This window comes from Moschus berezovskii, chromosome 15 (genome assembly GCF_049115385.1).
Source record: "Moschus berezovskii isolate FMDL1 chromosome 15, NW_MosBer_1.0, whole genome shotgun sequence".
NCBI classification, from domain to species: domain Eukaryota; kingdom Metazoa; phylum Chordata; class Mammalia; order Artiodactyla; family Moschidae; genus Moschus; species Moschus berezovskii.
This window is the reverse complement of record NC_142474.1, coordinates 45,062,090-45,083,787: the sequence shown is the minus strand read 5'-3', so window position 1 is coordinate 45,083,787 and position 21,698 is coordinate 45,062,090. Positions and strand designations below refer to the sequence as shown.

Here is a 21,698-nt window from a genome sequence, read left to right as displayed (position 1 = left end):
GATCCTGAACCCTGCTTTTCTGCCTTGGGTTCCTAACCCCTGGCAGCCTCTTGTTTCCTTCTCTGGGGCTCACAGTGAAGATCCTCAGAAAACCCCAGACTTTACGGCGTTCCCGGCTGCGGCCTCCAGAGGGCGCAAAGTCGCGACTGCCGTTGCCGAGCAACTCGTGGCCCGGAAGTAGTTATCTGCACCGCCCCTCCCCCCCGCCCCGCCCCAGGGCATCCGCGCCGGACGACTTCCGGGGGGGCGAGTGCGGTGGTTCCGCTAGTCGGTTCCCGCGGCCGCGGCGACGCGATGACCACGCTCCGGGCCTTTACGTGCGACGACCTGTTTCGCTTCAACAACATGTGAGTGAGGCCCGCTCGGGCCAGGCGGCGGCCGGCGCGTCCCCGGGGCCGCGCGGGACGTCCGGACGGCACCGGTGACCTTGGCCGGGTGGCCGTGTCTGCGCAGCCGCGCCCGCAGTGCGGGCGCCTCTCAGGGCCTGGGGGGACGCCGGGCCGCGCTCCCCTCCGCTTCCTGCCGGCGTCTCCCCCGCCCCTGCGCGGCAGCCGGGGCGCGGCGGCGGCGCGGTTACCTTGTATCCGCGCGGGGTGACTCTGGCCGCCGCCCGGCGCCGCGCCTTTGCGCGCCTCGTTACTGTTGCTCCGCGTCCCGGTGCGGGTATCACTTGTTGCTGCGGGATGGGGGTGGGGGGTCGGGGGGCGGTCCTCGGGGTGCCCGGTCCTTCGTCCGACTGAAGTCAAGTTCTGTGACTTGCAGGTTTCTTTTTTTTATTTTTCCTAAGTTTTATCATGAAAAATTCTGAGCGCTTAAAAGCTTGATAGAGTTTTACCGTGAACACCTGTAGGCTACCAGTTGGACTCCCACTTTTTACCATTTCACTCCTTTGGCTTCATCACATTTCAGCCCATCTTATCCACCGACCTCACCAATCCCAGACCCACTTTTAAAGATCCCGAGGCAATTATTTGAAAACTTAAAGGACCAGGTAGTTCAGGTTCAAGTGTCAGAAGGATGGAAAGAACCTGAGAAGAGTTCGCTAGAAATGTTCACAGAGGGACTGAGTCTCAGCAGATGGGTAAGTGTTGAAAGTGTTGAGGAAGGAGGTGCTGGAGGAGGACGCCGTTGCCCTGGGGGGTGGTCGACACTCGGGCGAGGAGTGACCGTAGGAGCCGGTTTCTGTAACTCCGCGATCAGAGCAACTGGTGAGACTGGACTTGTGCCCCATTGTTGGGGGCGGAGGTGGTTTCTGGGGGCCTCTCTCAGTCGGAGCAGAGTAACTGAGGCGACTGCGTTCAGTCTTGCTGTGCCTGGCCCCGGAGTAACTCCTTAGTAGCTATAGTAGTAGTAGTAGCAGCAGCAGCTTAGTCGTGTCCGACTCTCGGCGACACCATGAACTGTGGCCAGTCGGACTCCTCTGTCCATGGGATTCTCCAGGCAAGAATACTGGAGTGGTAACCTATCCCTCCTCCAGGGGGTCTTCCCGACCCAGAGATCGAGCCCCTCTCTCTTGCATTGTAGGCAAACTCTTTACCATCTGAGCTACAGGGAAGATCGGAGTAACCCCTTTACTCCTCACACCTCTGTGAAGTAGTTACCTTTCTCATACCTATTTTTTGGCGAGAGTCAGCTAAGGAACTGAGAGCTCAGAGGAATGGCCCAGGTGGAAGAGCCCTGCGTGGGAGTGGGCAGAGCAAGGAGACTCCTTAAGGAGACTGGCCCCAGTCTGGTGGTTCTTGAGAGTAGTCACTGAGCACTGCTTTTGCAAATGCTCATTCCTGGCCACCCAGGACCCCTAAGCTGTCCGCCGCAGGGCCGTGTGTCTCGGGGTGACTGGAGAGGGTGTACCCAGCAGTTGAGCCATTTAGCAGGCCTTGGCAATGGCCCAGAGACAATAACTTGATGAAGGCTTTGGTTTCAGAAGCACAGACCCAGGAAGTGACAGTGTGCTTTGACATTTCAAGAATGGATGAGGCAAAGCTGCCCTAGAAAGTCAGTTTTAACTGAAGACTGAGGAAGGGCCAACACTTTTATATGAAAATGAATAGAACAGAAGGAAAATAAGTGTGACCGTTTATGTGCAACAAAACATCATCCTGTCATGTTAACAGGCAGAGAAAATCAACACATATTTGTTTAATCTCCACATTGTGTAAGTCACCATGCCTTTGTATAACAAAAAAGGTATATATTCAAAATTACCATTAATTAAAGGTTAATTATGAGGACTTGTCTGGTGGCTCAGTGGTGAGAAGTCCTCCTGTCAATGCAGGAGATGCCAGTTCGATCCCTGGGCCTGGAAGATTCCCTGGAGAAGGAAATGGCAACCACTCCAGTACTCTTGCCTGGAGAATCCCATGGATAGAGGAGACTGGAGGGTTACAGTCCATGGGGTCACAAAGAGTTGAACATGCCTTAGCGACTAAACTTAGCAAAAAGTCGGACACTACTGAGCGACTTTCACTCACTCACTCACCAGAGGTTCTAGACCTTTTCTTTACATTTTGGTTTTATCCTGGGGATCAACAACTACTGCGGACGTTTTTGTTTGTAGGACGGGGAGGGAGAGAGGACTGATTTCCATGGTTACTGTCCCACTACTCATGTAGGACATGTAGGCCCCCTCATTTCAAATGTATTAATTTCCCTGGTAGCTCAGACGGTAAAGCGTCTGCCTGCAATTCGAGAGACCTGGGTTTGATCCCTGGGCTGGAAACTGGGAACATCTCCGGAGAAGGAAATGGCAACCCTCTCCAGTACTCTTGCCTAGAAAACACCATGAATGGAGGAGCCTGATAGACTACGGTCCATGGGGTCGCAAACAGTCGGACATGACTGAGCAACTGCACTCTCACTTTAGCGACTAAGCATCAATTTGAGTTCAGAGTCATCTAATTTGTTAGGGCCTCTTCAGTCTATGCCAGTGGGGGACTCCTCTGCCTCCTCACTTCCTTCTGTTTCTCACGTTGATTAGGGCGCTTCTGTCAAGAGCACGCAGAATCACTGGGGTAGGGTGTTTCAGTAGTAACTGAAAGAAACGACGGATGTGGAAACATCGCCATTGACAGCAAATGTTTATCCTTGGAAAGATGTTTTATGCCTGCCAGTGCTGGAGAGACAGCAGTGAACAAGACAAAAATGTTATCTTTATGGAATTTACAGTTTATTTGTTTAAATTGGCCACACCACACAGCTTGTCAGTTCTTGGTTCCCCAAGTCCAGGGATTGAACTCGGACCCTCGGTAGTGAAAACCAAAGTCATTGAAAACCGAACTCACTGCAGTTGTACGTAACCGTTGCATTGGACTGCCGGGGAATTCCCAGAATTTACATTTTAGAGGGGAAAGTAAGATAGAACTTCGTGCTCAGTAAACAAGGAAAAATGAGAGCAGGAAAGGGAAACAGGAAGTACATGTGGATTCGGCTTTGGTGAGGTGTTTCAGGGACGGAGTCACTGCAGGAAGATGGGGGTGGGGGATTGTGTAGGCTTTGGGGGCATGGGTAGTGTGGGCACTGGTTCCTGTTTCAGACACGAAGTGGGGAAGGTGGAGGCGGCCGCCAGCGTGGCTCAAGCAGCAAGTGGGAGTGTGAGAACACGACCTTGGAGAGGCCAGCGCTGGACATGGGCTTCTCTGCAGAGGGTGCTCAGACCCCCAGGTAGAGAAGTCAGCCCGGCATCTGGACATGGGAGTCTCAACTTTAGGTCTGGGCTAGAAATAGAAACTTGGGGGTCAACACTGCATGGATGGTGTTAAACCCGGTGGCTCGGTAACTTCATTGATGAGTGCGGACAGGAAAAAGGGCTCCAGGGTGGCTCCCAGGGCATCACGTAGTAAAGGAGACACAGTGGCCCAGTGAAGCAGGAGGAAACCCTGCTGCTGGGTCTGGAGGCTGAGAGAAGACAGCATGTTGGGGGACGGAGCTGTGGACTGTGTCACGTGTTCTTATGGCCTAGTGTGCAGCGTGTTTGTCCGTTTCTTTCAGGGGAGCAGACTGCTGGGTCCTGAGAGGTGGTGGGACCTGCTCACCTGCACTCCAGGCCTGGGTCCAAGGCAGCAGGTAGAGAGCAGGTGGGGTGGATGCTGGAACCTTGGTAAAGCTGCTTATTACAGTTGTGTTTTCTTCCTGAAATCAGAAGCAGCTGAGCTGGAAGAGGGAGCATTGAGGAGACAGGAGAGAGTATAAAGTAGTCTTGAGAAGGGCAGAGAGTGAGTACTATACTAGCTTAGAGCAGTGATTCTCTAGGTGTGGACAGGGGTGCCTCAAGATTGCTTGGGAGGGGGCGTTCTGCAGGGTCAGAGCCATTTTCCTGATAAAACTAAGGTTTTCTGTTTTTTAAAAACCTTTTGGCCATGGCACGCAGCATGTGGGATCTTAATTCCCCAACCAGGGATTGAATCCTGGCCCCCTGCATTATCAGCACAGAGTCTGAACCACTGGACCACCAGGGAAGTCCAGTTCTTGTCTTTTATTGCTTTTTTTTCTTAACTCTCAGTCTCTCGCTAGTGTACAAGTGGAGTCTTCCAGATGTGTGATCATCTAACGGAAAGCATAGCCGACGCAGAAATGAGAAATCAGCTGTTTTCTATTAAGCCAGACATTAAAAAGATATGTAAAATTGTTCAAATAATGACATTCTTGTCACTAAATTTTATTTTGTGTTTGAAAATAGTGACTTTTGGTTTTAAAAAAAATCATTCACATTAATATTTAACTGATTTTTTTTAAATGAACAAATATCTTACACTTTTAGATATCAGTAGATTTAAGTCTTGGGGTCGTCAGTAGTCTTTGAGTGTAAAGGGGAAAGGGGTGCTAAGATTTGCTGGTCTCCAGAAATGCACTGTGACTGTTGCTATTGCTAAAGGTCCCGAGGAGGAGCTTGACTGCATGTGTGAGAGGAGTTGAGGGTGCTGTTCTGGGGTCCGCAAGGATTGTGCTTCCACTGACTGAATAGGAAACTGAGGGGCAGAGCTCTCTATGGAGGGAGGCAGGTGTGGAAATGCTGATTTGGGAGTGTTGTGGTCAGACATGCTGGTGAGGCAGGTGCTCAGCAGCTCCAGAGCCAGGTAAGGAATATTCCTCTGAGAGCAAAATTAAAAGTATGAGAATGGGGGCAGTGGGGAGCAGAAGCCCCAGGAGTGAGAGAGCCCACGTTTAGCGGGTGGGATAAGGCAGGGATGGCCCTTGGCACATGCTGCAAGGCTGGTGTAGCCCTGTCTGTAATTGACACCCCTGGTTGGTCACCAGTTCCACTTAACAGTTTACTGTTAGTTAGAAAATGGAAAATTGTAGGGAATTCCCTGGTGATCCAGTAGTTGACCTAGTGCTCCCAGTGCATTAGGGCATGGGTTCAATCCTGGGTTGCAGAACTAACATTCTACAAGCTACGGTGAGGTGTGACCAAAAAAAAAGAAGATGGAATGTTTTGATGATGTATTAACTGTAAAGTAATTTGTAAAGAAGCAGTTAAATGAAAATGTACGGGTGTCTATAGTGACTGTAATGATGGCTTAATATGGTCATTAGGTAGGTTAAACCATCTTTCTTAGTTAAAAGTTGGTTTTAAAGTTGTGAATTTAACATGTTCTGTTTTCTCTGTGCATGTTATTTTTAGTTGTAATTGGCCTATTTAAGCTGATTTTGTAAACACTGCTTACTGTTGACATTTCTCTTGTTTCTTTTAGTAACTTGGATCCACTTACAGAAACTGTATCCTTTTTTAAAAAGTTTGAATAAAGACTTCTAAGAGTAAGGAGAAAAGGAAAAAAATAGACTTGAATACTGAAAATGTTTAAGACCTGGAGGTCAGGAAACATCATAAACAACATTGAAGGCAATTAAGAATAAAAGAAACTAAAAACTGGGAACAAGAGTTATCTTACATCTGCTGACAAGCTGCTAATATAATGACCTCATAAATTAAGAACAGTACAATCCCCTACGCTCCCTGCCCCTCAGTAGTAAGCATAGCTGTGAGCAGCAGAAAGCTGTGACTTCAGCTGCTGCTGCTGCCAAGTCGCTTCAGTCATGTCTAACTCTGTGCGACCCCATAGACAGCAGTCCACCAGGCTCCCCCATCGCTGGTATTCTCCAGGCAAGAATACTGGAGTGGGTTGCCATTTCCTTCTCCAGTGCATGAAAGTGAAAAGTGAAAGTAAAGTTGCTCAGTCATGTCCAACTCCTAGCGACCCCATGGACGGCAGCCTACCAGGCTCCTCCATCCATGGGATTTTCCAGGCAAGAGTACTGGAGTGGGTTACCATTGCCTGCTCCGCAGGAGGGGCTGTTTCTGTCTGATAAGAACAAAGCCTCAAGAGGATGATCAGTGCCCGGCAAATCCATGACATCCTAGACACCAGGCTCTGCCCTGGGACCACTCTCATCCGGGGGACCCTGGCTTCCAGAGTCTACAACATCTCATCCGCATTCCTGGCAGGAGTGTTGATCAGCAGAGCGGAAGCCAAGGGGACCGCTGGGAGGTGTGACGTAGCCCTCTGCCCTGTAGACCAGCATCTGCCTCAAGATACACCTATCTAGAACAGTCTGGGATGAGCCTGGGGTTTACATTCAGGCTGGTTGCTAAAGAGGAAAAAAATGATTTTAGGTAACAATTAGCAGTATCTGTCATGGCAAGCCACTCCAGTACTCTTGCCTAGAAAATCCCATGGATGGAGGAGCCTGGTAGGCTGCAGTCCGTGGGGTCGCTAAGGGTCGGACACGACTGAGCGACTTCACTTTCACTTTTCACTTTCACATTGGAGAAGGAAATGGCAACCCACTCCAGTGTTCTTGCCTGGAGAATCCCAGGGACGGAGGAGCCTGGTGGGCTTCCGTCTAAGGGGTCACACAGGGTCGGACACGACTGAAGTGACTTAGCAGCAGCAGCAGTCATGGTCCCCAGTAGAAACATGGGCAAGGATGTGTGAAGTTAGGGTCCTCTGACCTGAACAGATAACTCCTACATTCTCAACAGCCTGAAACACAGAGTTGGATTTCTGGGTTATGTGCCATGTCCACTGTGGGGTAAGAGGGTAGTATTAATTGATCATTTAACCAAGAGGGCATATAGGAGGCTATGAAAATTTCAAGAGTTCAGTCTCACCAATTAAAAGACATGATAATTAAAATCAAAATGATGTACCATGTTTTATCTATCAAACAAGGATTTCAAGCAGTGATGAAGCTCAAGGCTGATGGAGGTGAGGTGAGGTGAGGGGAGTGTTCTCATAAATTGCTAGTGACAGAGCAGTTTATGAGAATGTTCAAAAGCTAGTCTTTTGAAGGTACTTTACTCATGAATACCTGGTAATTCAATTTCCTGGAACCTGAAAATAACAATAGAGGCATTTATGTCGGGTGGGCACGCTAATATGCATGGGCCTGTTTTTGTAAATAACGCTTTATTGGGGAATAATTTACACATTGTGCTCTAGTCCTTGACTTTCACAGTTCTTTTTTTTTTTTAGTTGAAATATAGCTGACTTACAGTGTAGTGCTTTTTTATGGTAAGAATGTATAACAAGCTAGAACTAGAAGGACTTTTATTAATTTGGTAAAAGTTTTATATTTTTCAGCAAGCATTATATACTTGAGTGAGAAATTAAGATACAGTCCCTTCAAGATTGGGCATAAGATAGGAATGCCTACTGTCACTACTACCCTTTAACATAGTTTTGGAGGAACTGACCAAACTTCGAGAAGGAAGGAAGAAGTATAAGGATGAGAAAGGTAGAAACAAAACTGTCATCATTTACAATTGATAGTATGATACCAGTCTAGAAAAAAGAACAACCTGTTAAGAATAAGAGCGTTCACCAATGTTGGAACCGAGATCAAGTTTTGAAACATCAGTGGCTTGTGTACACCGATAGTAGAAGTCAAGAGTATGTGTGTGTGGGGGGGGGTGTGCATGTGTGTACTTTCTTTTTGTAGTAAAAACTTTATTAAAACTTTGAAGTAAAAAAATAAAATTCTTGTTACAATTTTCTGAACCTTTAGGTCAGTTCAGCACAAGAGAATAATTGAATATTTAAAACATGTCTATCTACTTAAAGAACATCGTAGTAAAATGGAAGCAGGTTTTTTAAATATCTAAATCTGACAGTGAGTATCTATAATATATATTAATAACAATCCTTGTTTTATGACCTTTTAAAAAATGCAAGTATAATTGATATACAACATTGTGTTAGTTTTAGGTGTACAGCAGAGTGATTAGTTATATATACAAAACCATTCTTTTATCAGATTCTTCTGTATAGGTTATCACAGAATATTGAGTTGAAGTCCATGTACTATACAGTAGGTCCCCATTGGTTATTTACACACACACACATTTTATATAGAGTAGTGTGTATGATCGGAGAAGGCAATGGCAAGCCACTCCAGTACTGTTGCCTAGAAATCGCATGGATGGAGGAGCCTGGTAGGCTGCAGTCCGTGGGGTCGCTAAGGGTCGGACACGACTGAGCGACTTCACTTTCACTTTTCACTTTCCACTTTCACACATTGGAGAAGGAAATGGCAACCCACTCCAGTGTTCTTGCCTGGAGAATCCCAGGGACGGGGGAGCCTGGTGGGCTTCCGTCTATGGGGTCACACAGAGTCGGACACGACTGAAGTGACTTAGCAGCAGCAGCAGCAGCAGTGTGTATGATAATCCCTGACTCCTGATTTATCCTCTCACCCCATGTTTTCCCTTTCGTAACCATAAGCTTGTTTTTGATATCTGTAAGTCTGTTTTATAAGTAAGTTTCTTTGTATCAGTTTTTAAATTAGATTCCACATAAAAGTGATAGCATATGATCAGTTCAGTTCAGTCGCTCAGTCCTGTCCGACTCTCCGCGACCCCATGAATCACAGCACGCCAGGCCTCCCTGTCCATCACCAACTCCCAGAGTTCACTCAAACTCATGTCCACAGAGTCGGTGATGCCATCCAGCCATCTCATTCTCTGTCGTCCCCTTCTCCTCCTGCCCCCAACCTTTCCCAGCATCAGAATCTTTTCCAGTGAGTCAACTCGTCGCATGAGGTGGCCAAAGTATTGCAGTTTCAGCTTTAGCATCAGTCCTTCCAATGAACACCCAGGATCTATCTCCCTTAGAATGGACTGGTTAGATCTCCTTGCGGTACAAGGGACTCTCAAGAGTCTTCTCCAGCACCACAGTTCAAAAGCATCAATTCTTCGGCGATCAGCTTTCTTCACAGTCCAACTCTCACATCTGTACATGACCACGGGAAAAACCATAGCCTTGACTAGACGGACCTTTGTTGGCAAAGTAATGTCTCTGCTTTTTAATATATTATCAAGGTTGGTCATAACTTTCCTTCCAAGGAGTAAGTGTCTTTTAATTTACTTGTCTTTATCTTATTTCACTTAGTATGATAATCTCTGGGTCCATCCAGGTTGCTGCTGCTGCTAAGTCGCTTCAGTCGTGTCCGACCCCATAGACGGCAGCCCAGCAGGCTCCCCCGTTCCTGGATTCTCCAGGCAAGAACACTGGAGTGGGTTGCCATTTCCTTCTCCAATGTGTGAAAGTGAAAAGTGAAAGCAAAGTCGCTCAGTTGTGTCTGACTTCCAATGAAAGTGAAAAGTGAAAGAGAAGTCGCTCAGTCGTGTCTGACTTGCGGCCCCATGGACCATAGCCCACCAGGTTCCTCCGTCCATGGGGTTTTCCAGGTTGCTGCAAATGGCATTATTTCATTTTTTATGGCTGAGTAAGACTCCATTTTATGTGTTGTTTACTACATCTTCTTTATCCATTCATCTGTCAATGGACATTTAGGTTGCTTCCATATCTTGGCTATTATAAACAGTGCTGCAGTGAACATTGGGAAGCATGTATCTTTTGGAGTTACAGTTTTCTCCTGATACATACAGAGGAGTGGGACTGCTTGATCATATGGTAGTTATATTTTTAGTTTTTTAAGGAACCTCAGTACTGTTCTCCCTACCAATTTATATTCCTTAGGAAGGGTCCCTTTTCTCCACACCCTCTCCAGCGTTTTATTGTTGTATATACTTTTTGAAGATGGCCATTCTGACCACTGTGAGGTGATACCTCATTGTAGTTTTGATTTGCTTTTCTCTGATAATTAGGGATATTGAGCATCTTTTCATGTGCTTTTTAGCCATCTGTATGCCGTCTTTGGAGAAATTCTATTTATATCTGCCCATTTTTTGGTTGGGTTGTTTCTTTGATACAAAGTTGCATGAGCTGTTTGTATTTTTGGAAATTAACCACCTTAGTCACTTCATTTGCAGATAGTTTACCCCCATTCTGTGGGTTGTCTTCTTTTTTTTTATGGTTTCCTTTGCTGTGCAAAAACTTTTAAGTTTAATTAGGTCACATTTATTTTGATTACTCTAAAGGATACTGACATGATTATGTAAAAAAACCATTTTACCTGTGTTTTCTTCTAAGAGCTTTATAATATCTTATCTTACATTTAGGTCTTTGATACATTTTGAGTTTATTTTTGTGTATAGTGTTAGAAAATGTTCTGATTTCATTCTTTACATGTAGCTGTCCAGTTTCCCCAGCACCACTTATGGAAGAGACTGTCTTTTCTCCATGGGGGTGGGGTGGTGTGTGTGTGTGTGTGTGTGTGTGTACACACGCCAGTACCATGCTGTTTTGATGACTGCGGCTTTGTAGTATAGTCTGAAGTCAGGGGGCCTGATTCCTCCAGCTCTGTTTATTCTTAGGATTGCTTTGGGTCTTTGAGGTTTACATACAAATTTTAAAAAAAAAATCTTGTTTTGTGAAAAATGCCATTGCTAATTTGATAGGGGTTGCAACTGAACCTGATTGCCTTGGGTAGTATAGTCATTTTGACAATATTGATTCTTCCAATCCAAGAGCTTGGTGTATCTTTCCATCTGTCATTGATTTCTTTCATCAGCATCTTATAGTTTTCAGAGTCCAGGTCTTTTGTCCCCTATGTAGGCTTATACCCAGGTGTTTTTTTTTTTTTTTCTTTTTGATGTGAATGGTAATTTCTCTTTCTGGTCTTTCATCATTAGTATATGGAATGTAAGAGATTTCTGTGTATTTTGTATCCTGCATTTTTAACCAGAATCACTGATGATCTCTAGTAGTTTTCTGGTAGCATCTTCAGGATTTTCTGTGTGTAGTATGTCATCTGTAGTGACAGTTTTACTTGTTTTTCAGTTTGGATTCCTTTTCTTTCTTTTTCTTCTCTGCTGTGGCTAGGACTTCCAAAACTATGTCAAATAAAAGGGGTGATAGTGGACATTCTTGCTTTGTTCCTGATCTCAGAGGGAATGCTTTTGGTTTTTCACCATTGAGAATGATGTTAGCTGTGGGTTTATCCTGTATGGCCTTTATTAGGTTTAGGTTAAGTTCCTGTATGCCAACTTTCTGGGCAGTTTTTATCATAAATTGGTGTCAGATTTCGTGAAAAGCTTTTTCTGCTTCTATTGAGATGATCCTATGGTTTTTCTTCAGTTTGTTAATGTGCTGTATCACATTGATTGATTTGAAACTATTAAAGAATCTTTGCATCCCTGGGATAAATCCACTTGATCATGGTGTATGATCTTTTTAATGTATTGTTGAGTTTGGTTTACTAGTATTTTGTTGACGATTTTTGTGTCTATGTTCATCAGGGATGTTGGCCTGTAATTATTTTTTTTTGTGGTATCTTTGATTTTGATATCAGGGTGGTAGTGGCCTCATAGAATGAGCTTGGAAGTGTTCCTTTTTCTGCAATTTTTGGGAAAGTTTCAGATGGATAGGTGTTAACTCTTCTTTAGATGTTTGATAGAATTCACCTGTGACGCCATTTGGTCCTGGACTTTTGTTTGTTGGATGTTTTTAAATCACTGTTTCAATTTAAGTACTTGTGATTGGTCTGTTCATGCTTTCAATTTCTTCAGTCTTGAAAGAGTGTATCTTTCTAAGAATTTGTCCCATTTTATTAGCATATAGTTGTTTGTAGTAGTTTTTATGATCCTTTGTATTTCTGTGGTGTCAGTTGTAACTTCTTTTTCATTTCTAATTTATTTGAGCTTTCTTTTTTCTTGATGAGTTTGGGCTAAAGGTTTATCTATTTTATTATCTCAAATAACTAGCTTTTAGTTTCATTGATCTTTTCATTTCTGATCTTTATGATTTCTTTCCTTCTGCTAACTTTGAGGTTTTGTTTTTCTTTTTCCAGTTGCTTTATTTGATTGTTTACTTGTTTAGATTGTTTATTTGAGATTTTTCTTGTTTTCTGAGGTAAGACTATATTGCTATAAACTTCTCTTTTAAAACTGCTTTTGATACGTTCCATAGGTTTTGAGGCAGTGGCACCCCACTCTAGTACTCTTGCCTGGAAAATCCCAGGAACAGAGGAACCTGGTAGGCTGCCATCCATGGGGTCGCTGAGAGTCGGAAACGACTGAGTGACTTCACTTTCACTTTTCACTTTTACGCATTGGAGAAGGAAATGGCAACCCACTCCAGTGTTCTTGCCTGGAGAATCCCAGGGACGGGGGAGCCTGGTGGGCTGCCGTCTGCGGTGTTGCACAGAGTTGGAAACGACTGAAGTGACTTAGCAGCAGCAGCAGCATAGGTTTTGGACTGTCATGTTCTTACAGTCATTTGTCTCTAGGTATTTGATTTCCTCTTTGATTTCTTTAATGATCCATTGGTTGTTTGGTAAATATTTTCCAGCCTCCATGTGTTTGTATTTTTTATTTTTTCTGTATTTGATTTCTTATTTCATAGTGTTGTGGTCAGAAAAGATGCTCGATTTCAACTTTCTTAAATTTACCAAGGTTTGATTTGTGGCCCAGTATGTGATCTATCCTGGAGACTGTTCCATGTGCACTTGAGAAGAAGGTGTATTCTGCTTTGGGATGGAATGTTCTATAAATATCAGTTAAATCCATCTGGTATAATGTGTCATTTCAGGCCTCTGTTTCCTCATTGGTTTTGTCTCTGTCCATTGATGAAAGTGGCTTGTTAAAGTCACCCACTATCATTGTGTTTTGTTGACTTCTTTTATCACTTGCGGGATATAGTGAGGTGCTCCTATGTTGGGTGCATGTATATGTCTTTTTGGATTGATCCTTTGATCATTATGTCTCTTGTAATAGTCTTTAAAGTCCATTTGTCTGATACAAGTAATGCTACTCTAGCTTTGATTTTTCATTTGCGTATAATACCTTTTTCTGTCTCTTCACTTTCAGTCTCTGTGTGTCCCTAGATTGGAAGTGGGTCTCTTGGGGATGGCATATACATGGGTTTTGTTTTGTAGCCATTAAGCAAGTCTGTGTCTTTTGAGCATTTAATCCATTTACATTTAAGGTAATTATTGACACATATTCTTTCTGCCATTTTCTTGTTTTGGGTTTGTTTTTGTAGGTATTTTCTTCCCTTCCTTTTTTGTTCTTTTGTGGTTTGATGTCTCTGTTTAGCGTTGTGTTTGGATTGCTTTTTTTGTCTTTACTGTAGATTTTTGGTTTGTGGTTTCCACGAGGTTTTGATACAGCAGTCTGTCTATATACATACAGGATCGTTTTAAGTTGCTGGTCTCAATTTCTGATGCATTTTCAATTGCATCCCATACTCTTCTCATGTATGTTGGTTTTGATACTGTGTCTCTGTCTGAAGGATTTCCTGCCTTTATCTCTTTTGCCTGTACCCGTGAGCTTTCCCATTCATACTTTTCTTGATCCTATTTGTGGCCTAAAGGAACACAGGGAAGTTCCTTTAGGATTTATTGTGGCTTTCACAGTAGTTGCAACAGAGACCATATGGGTCACACAGCCTTGAATATTTACAATCTGGCTCTTTATAGGAAATGTTTGTCACTGAGTTACAGTTTGTCACAGTAGAATACTAACAGCAGTAAAAATCAACTATAACAGGTGACAGGGCTGAATATCACAAACAAAGTTAAGTGAAAAAAGCAAAAACAAAAAAACCTCAATTTGTATTGAAAAGATTATGACCTCTTAAAGACCCCTGTTTAAAAAAGTGAAAGGATTTAGAAGAATTTTGAATGACAGAAAAATTTTCACTGTATATTAGGCAAAGTATTACAGTGTGAATCAGCCTATAGGGTATGCTTCCCGTTATACGTAAAGTTTTTGGCAAAAGTCCCATAAACCGGGTGAGGTACCTGCCAGGGATTCATGGTCCATAAGTTAGTGCCTGGGGCTCCTTCAGTAGCCAGAGAAGAGATGGTTATGGTGTCAGTGGCTGGATGGCAGAAAGACTTGTGCTTCCATGTTAATGTTCCAAGTTATGTTTTAAGAGACAGAATAAAGGCTATCCTTCAGCAGAGTTTGAAGAATTTTACAAAAAGATTTTCCAGAAAGTTAAAAAAAAGGTTGATGGTGTCCCCTTATAGAACTGCACCTCCAAGCTAATACTGAGAAGTATAGAAAGGAGTACAACTCAGCAGGACAGCAGGGCTGAAGAGCTAAGTAATGAGCAAAGTACTCAGGCATTCACTTTAACATCAAGCTTTTATTTTTTGTATTACTGGAAATGCAGAATTTGAATCAGTGGACTGGACAAACTGGGTTTGTTAAGTAGCCTTTGGAAGTAAAGTTATTTTCACTGTCCCTTGCCTGAAGCTAATGAAGGCGCTAGTCATTCATTTCCTAGTGCAGAAAGGGAGAAGTAAACATACTGAGGTTGCACTGTGTGCCCAGCACCAGGGAGAGGGCAAGCGACACTCCCTGTAAGGGGCCAGTAGACAGGAATGTCAGGTGGTGGGGAAGTGCTGTGCGGGGGAGGGGGGTCTAGACACAGTACGAGCAGCAGGGAGACCCCCTGCTGTGGAATTTGGGGGTCCTGGTTCTCCACTCTGGATGGTATGTCTCCATTCATGTCTGAGGTTACATATTCAGGCAGTTTTCTTAAAACTTAGTGCTAACCTAAACATTTCATGTAATGAATTGATTGCAGAAATCATACATACGGCTAGGGGTAAAGGAACAATATGCTTTTTAAAGGAAACTTCAAAACACGTTTTGTGAAGAACTCTGTCCTTACTTTGCATCCTCCTTAACGAGTCTCTAGTATGGGATTCCTTTTTACCTACAGTACCTCGCCCACTGGCCCGAGTACTTCATCGTCGCAGAGGCCCCTGGAGGAGAGTTAATGGGTTATAGTAAGTGTAACACTACTAGTACTTTTCTGGGTAAGCAGTTAAGATAAAAATAGTTTTTAACTCTTAGATTGAGCACAGAACTGGAAATATAATCATGATGCCTGTAATTTTATTTTCAACTCTTTGACAGCTTACTGATCCCTCTGTCTTAGGTACTGTGCTAGGCCCAGGGGATACAGCAGTGACCCAAACAGAACTGGTCATGTTACTGGTACAAGTTTGAGCTGTGGATTGTCTGTTGCCTACATACCCACACGAAATGTAGGTTGTTTAAAAAATACATATCAAATAAGAGCACTAATAACAATAACAATTAGCTAGATAGCTATAAGCAGCAGTCCCCAAACTTTCTGGCATCAGGGACTGTTTTCATGGAAGATCAATTTTCCGGTGGGGATGAGGGTGGTTTTTGGACAATTCAAGCACATAACATTTATTGTGCAGTTTATTTCTATTATTATTACGTCAGCTCCACCTCAGATCATCAGGTCCCCAGAAGTTGGGGACCACAGCTTTAAGTGTTACTTAAAAATCAGAGCTTGGTCGTTTTCTTTATGATAAAAGTGTAGCACACAGTACTTCTCCACGTGTAAGTTGCCATGTTTAGTTACTGGATATGGTCTTTCATTGGCAGTCATGGGCAAAGCAGAAGGCTCAGTGGCAAGGGAAGAATGGCATGGGCACGTCACAGCTTTGTCTGTTGCCCCGGAGTTTCGGCGCCTTGGTTTGGCTGCTAAACTTATGGAGTTATTAGAGGAAATTTCAGAAAGGTAGGAGCCTGTTTTTCAAATAATTCTTGAACTCTAACCATTTGGTTTTTCTCTTGATGAATGTTTATCAGTTGTTTCCTTCAGGTTGAATGTTGTCATGATGCAGTTTGATAGGAATTTTATGTTCAGCCTCTAATAATCCTTACAACAGTTCTGTCACATATTCATAGTAGTATTATTGTCCCTGTTTTGCCACTGCGGAAAATTAAAGCAGAGTGAATGATGTCCTGTAGACTCTTGAGCTGGGTAATTGGTGGAATCAGAATCTACCCCTCAAGGTCTCTCTTACTGTTCTTGCCACTGGCAGATATTCCCCAATTCTTTGTTAACATTGCCCTTTGCATCTTAGTAATTTTTTTCATAGTGTCCTAGGCTAAAGAAAAGTTTATAGTTTTAAGCAGTAAAACAAATATTTTCATTTCATTGTTAATCACTGTGGTTATCTCCTAATGAGATGTGCCTGGTGGGCATCGCATGGCTTCTCAAACCTTGGAATCTGATTCTGCAGAACCACCTACACTCTTATTTCACATTGATTTTCATGTGGTCCTGGGGCTTTATAATGACAGGAATTGCTAAAAGCCTGGCTTCATAAAGACATTGTGTCATCAAAAGGAATATAATGTGATGTGTATTTGTGAACTATTCAAAGCCAGTAGTTTGCCCATGTTCAACATATAAGGCTTGCCTGTGTTTCCCCAAGATGTTAAAGACCTGTTTTATATATCAGACACTTGTGTTACTTTTATTAAATCCATTAAAGTGGAGCGTTTTACAGAAGTATCCATGTCCTCAAAAGTCAACTTGAGGCAAGTCGAGGGCAAGAGGGGACTTGAGCTCATTCTTAAGCTGTAAAAGTCTAGTCCTTAAGAATTTTTAAATTCCTGTCATTAAAAAGCCCCAGGACCACATGAAAATCAACATAAAACAAGAATGCAGGTGGTTCTGCAGAATCAGGCTCTCCTAGACTGAACAGGGAAGAGGAGAAAATTTTTAGGAAGATTGTAGTTTACACACAAGAATTAATGGCATGCATGTCAGTTATCTGACATTATTATTATAGTGGACAGGGAGTTTGGACATGTGTTCTAACAGCCATGACCTTACACCTAAAATTTACAGGACAGACTAAAGTAGAAAGCTACTACTCTCCTTTCCCTTCCCATTCTAAACCTTCATTACAGTAGTTACTAAGATTTAAATGACCTGTATTTGTACAGGGAGTGTGTGTACCTATACGTATACACATACATATATACATGTATGTATTAAATAATGTACACCAAAAGTGAAAGTGAAAGTCGCTCAGTCGTGTCCGACTCTTTGCGACCCATAGACTATACAGTCCATGGAATTCTCCTGGCCAGAATACTGGAGTGGGTAGCCTTTCCCTTCTTCAGGGGATCTTTCCAATCCAGGGATCGAACCCAGGTCTCCCGCATTGCGGGCAGATTCTTTACCAGCTGAGCCACAAGGAAAACCCAAAAACAGAAACTATATTTCCAAGAAAAAATTGACTAATAAAAATCAAAATAAAAACTAAAGTGGCAAAACAAAAAGCATGAGATGAGGTGGTAGTCATGAATCCCAGTATAACTAGGTAAGTACAACAGTGAATGTTAAGAACCAGTAACTCCAGTTTAAAGACAAAGATATTATGCCAAGTGAAATAGGCCACTCAGAGACCTAAGGTAGTTAGATTCGTAACGAGTGAAATGGTGGTAGCGGGGTGTGGGGAGAGGGAATGGGAAGTTACTACATTTACAATTTACCAATAGGGTGAACCTCACATTTAGTGTTCTTAGAACAGTAAGATTAAAGAAATGATACTGTCAGAGCTGTACTCTAGTTACAGGAAATACACGTAAAGATACAGAAAGATTAAAAGTAAAGAAATTTTCTAAATTGGGCTTCCCTGGTGGCTCAGCTGGTAAAGAATCTGCCTGCAATGTGGGAGACCTGGGTTCGATCCCTGGGTTGGATAGATCGCTTGGAGAATTCCATGGACTATAGTCCATGGGGTCGCAAAGAGTCAGACTCGACTGAGTGACTTACGCTCACTTCACTTTTTAAATTATGAAAATTCTAAAGCAAATAAAAACTGAAAAGCAATTAAGGGTGTAATTGAGTCACATTATAGTTATTACTAGAATAAAAAACGGTCACTGCATATTGGTAAGAGTCAATCAAAAGTTAATACCCAGTGGCAAACTTAAAGTAAAAATGCAACAACTCACTAAACTATAGGAGGAAATAGATCATCATAATTAGAGGTATGAACAGGCCTATTCCTAATGAGAACAATCAGAAATCGATTTAATTGTATAAAACAGGAGTCAACGAACTTTTTCTGGGCCACCAGAAAGGATTCACAAGGCCACCTGAGGTCTCTGTTGCACATTTAATTGATGTATTCTGTAACGATCATCCTTTTAAAATATAGTTTAGTGGGTTTCATGTTTTCATTGTATAAACGTCACCATACTCCATAAAACTTCTTGAAGATAACATAGGCAAAACATTAAAATATGTTTCTAAATATTTAAGGGTTGTCCCTTCAAAATTGTTAAAAAAAAAGATTAGCTTGAAAATGACTAAATGACTAAGTTCAATCTTACACACAAAAAGGGACTTACTTTTTAAGGCTAAGATAATCTTAACAAAAACCTGACAAGCGATATGAGAAAGAACATCTCATTACAGATGCAGAAGTCCTAGAAAAACTTAGCAAATGGACCTAAGAATGTAGTCTAGCAATTAAGACTGAAGACCATTTTTTTATCTCAGTAAATGTAGAAAATACTTTGATAAAATACAGTATTCACTCTTGATTTAAGCAATCTAGGATATAGAAAGGGAAAACTTTAACCTGCAAAAAGTATTTAGTGAAAACCTGTAGTAAATATTAGAGGTGATGCATGGAATGCTTTCTGGGACAGGATGCCTAAAGCCAGCTTCTCTTAGTAATTATTGGAAATCCTTGACCATACAGTGAAGCAATTAAAAAAAAAAAGGTATGAGGACTGAGGTATGTCTGTTATTTGGACAGATAAAAGTGTACACATAAAAAACTAAGAATCTAGTTTGTTGGATATAAAGTGAGTCTAAATTCAGCTGCATTTCTATACAAACAGTAACATTTAGAAGAGGGTGAGATCTGCATTGGCATCAGTCCACTAAGCCTTTAGGAAAAATCTAACAAAAGCTGTGCAAGACCTCCCTGAAGTTTGTACAATCAGGAGACAGCAAGGATGACCTATGTAAATGAAGAGAGGAACTACTCATACCTGTATTGTTTTCTAGGACTTCTCCCATTCTGATTTTTTTTTTAATTGCAGAAAGGGTGGATTTTTTGTTGATCTCTTTGTAAGAGTGTCTAACCAAGTTGCTGTCAACATGTACAAGCAGCTGGGCTACAGCGTGTATAGGACAGTCATAGAGTACTATTCGGCGAGCAATGGGGAGCCCGATGAGGACGCTTATGGTGAGTCCCCGCTGGGGCAGCGTCCCGGAGGAAGGGACGTTTACATGCATCCTATACACCAAAATACTCGGCTCTTTCAGTACACTTAAAAAAACCATATTTAAATTTGATCTATAGTATTTAAATCTCCTGTAAGCTACCTTCATGAACCTACCACTGACTAACTTATATTAACTAACCAATGGTTAAATTACCATCAATTGTTGTTTTGCTGTTATAGACATGTTACTAAGACTTTGTCAAAAGAACATTTGTAGGAAGAGCTGAATCCCAGCTAGGGTTCGGTTAGTGTTTTGTGTACTCCTGCCTGGGAGTCTCACTTACAAATACATTTCTCTTAAGAGTCTGGTAAAAGTGGGAGAGTAGGGGACAAAACCGCTTATGGCTTTGGTGTTTTTTAAAACACCTGTACACTTTAAATCTGATATAAAATCATACTCTGACATTTGGGTACTTTGCTTCTTAACAGATATGAGGAAAGCACTATCCAGGGACACTGAGAAGAAGTCCATCATACCATTACCTCATCCCGTGAGGCCAGAGGACATTGAATAACCATGAGCAGTGGTTCTTAGGCTGATGATGCTCCAGATAGAATTATGGACAATATTATTTTCATTAGATGACCTTGGAGCTCTGTTAGGAGAAAAGGGGATCATTTAGCTCTTAAAGACTTGAAGAAAATACAGGTTATCAACTTATTTTAAGTCTTCTTGTTTCCTGTTAGCAATATCATGAACCTTCTAAAGCTGTTCACTGTAATAAAATCCAACCAAAAACGGCAGCTAGGTAAGAAGGAAACATTCCACTGTCATGGCTCATAGCACACTATTTACAGTGTGCTAGAGAAAATGATTGCTCCAGTCTCCCCCTAAATTCTGTGCCTGAGAACCACTGCTGCATATACAGTTTTTATTTTGTATTGAACTTAAGCTTTAAAAGCATATATGAAATGTATAAATCTAAGATGTATAATAAAATGCACTGTTGACTCTGAATGTTTTCTGGAAGTTTGATGGTCATTTGTAAACCTAAAGTTAGTAGGATTGAGAAAGGTCATCACTTAGGGTTTGTTTGTCACATTTTTCATTTACATACAAAGCATTGGTTAAATGCTTACACGAACAGCCCCTGCCCGGCACACTTAAGCTTCCTGCTTATTGCAGACTAAGTTCTTCCCAGATACTTGTTTCCATACTGCCAGTCTCTCCTCTGTCTAGTTTCATAATACTGTATTCCTGCCTTTCAAAATACAAAAAGATAATAAAGGGAGAACAGAACCTAATTTCTTTAAAAAAAAAAAAAAAAGCCAAACGATTAGCTCACAGGCTAACCACTTATTTTCATGTATAGTTTTCATCACTTGTAATACCAGTGAATAAAAGAAGTAGCTAAAGATAATGAAAAAGAATCACAAATAATTGTTAAAACCCTTTACTTTTGAAAGGACTTATTTTGGTGGAGGTGAGAGAGGAGTGATACAACAGAGTAACTTTTTCTTTCATGCCTTTTACACAGGCACGGTATGTGCCTGCAAACAGCGGTAGGAGTTTACACAAGAACTTGGCTGGTTTGTTTTCCTTTCACACATAGGCAACACAAACATGATTATGATTCATCACTTACAGTAGCATCTGGCCCGTTTTCATCTCACCAGTGGCCCTGTGCAACTTAGCCAGTTCAGAACATGGCGCTCCTCTGAATCCCCTGCTCAGACAGACCTCAGAACTCAGCAGCCAATGCGTCTGGTGACCGAAGCAGTGAGGTGGAGAACAGGTTGCTTTTACCTGCTGGTCCTATTTCTTTCTGCTCTCAAAGGCTCCAATTTTCAAGATAGAATTTAACACCGTAACAACTAGCTTTTACTCCCTTGGGTGACTGACATACTTGAAAATGTAGTAATATTTTGCCCAAGTAAATAATTTGCCCAAGTAAATTTGCTAATTGCCCTTTACAGGTGAAGAAACACAGATATGCTTCCAGTCAAATAACCTTGGCAGTGAACAACAAAAAAATAGGCTTGAGAATACGGGCTAGATTAAAGGAAACAATTTCTCAGATTGGTTAACTAAGGCAAATGCTTTTTTGCTTGAGAATATAAGCAATGTATCAGCCAGCAAATACACCATCCTCTTGCGTTGCTTTGTGTCATGTAAGTTACTGCAGGTGTTTTTCATTCTGAATCGAGGCCAGGTTGAGTGAGTCGAGTTTTATGGGTGGACAGTCTCTGCTGCAGCATGCTAGGCAGTGTTTACTGGTGCTCTTGGTAGAAATGGTTTCCTTGTTCACTGTATTTTGGGAAA

General features: G+C 42.3%; 1 protein-coding gene across 5 annotated transcripts; it reads left to right on the top strand.

The window, feature by feature from the left end:
• The first annotated feature begins 214 nt into the window (after window positions 1-214).
• Window positions 215-20,393, top strand: NAA20 (N-alpha-acetyltransferase 20, NatB catalytic subunit). 5 transcript variants are annotated; one of them, XM_055430626.2, is made up of 8 exons: window positions 711-1,081; window positions 3,533-3,660; window positions 3,988-4,062; window positions 5,691-5,715; window positions 15,051-15,141; window positions 15,776-15,911; window positions 19,250-19,395; window positions 19,865-20,393. In XM_055430626.2, exons 1-8 carry the CDS (start codon window positions 1,049-1,051, stop codon window positions 19,948-19,950), a joined length of 720 nt encoding a protein of 239 aa, XP_055286601.1. In that variant the 5' UTR covers window positions 711-1,048; the 3' UTR covers window positions 19,951-20,393. The 5 variants fall into 5 exon arrangements, with proteins under 5 accessions (XP_055286617.1, XP_088700153.1, XP_055286607.1 ...); XM_055430632.2 differs by lacking the exons at window positions 711-1,081; window positions 3,533-3,660 and adding an exon at window positions 228-347; XM_055430653.2 differs by lacking the exon at window positions 19,250-19,395 and having other exon boundaries at window positions 375-1,081.
• Window positions 20,394-21,698: the final 1,305 nt, after the last annotated feature.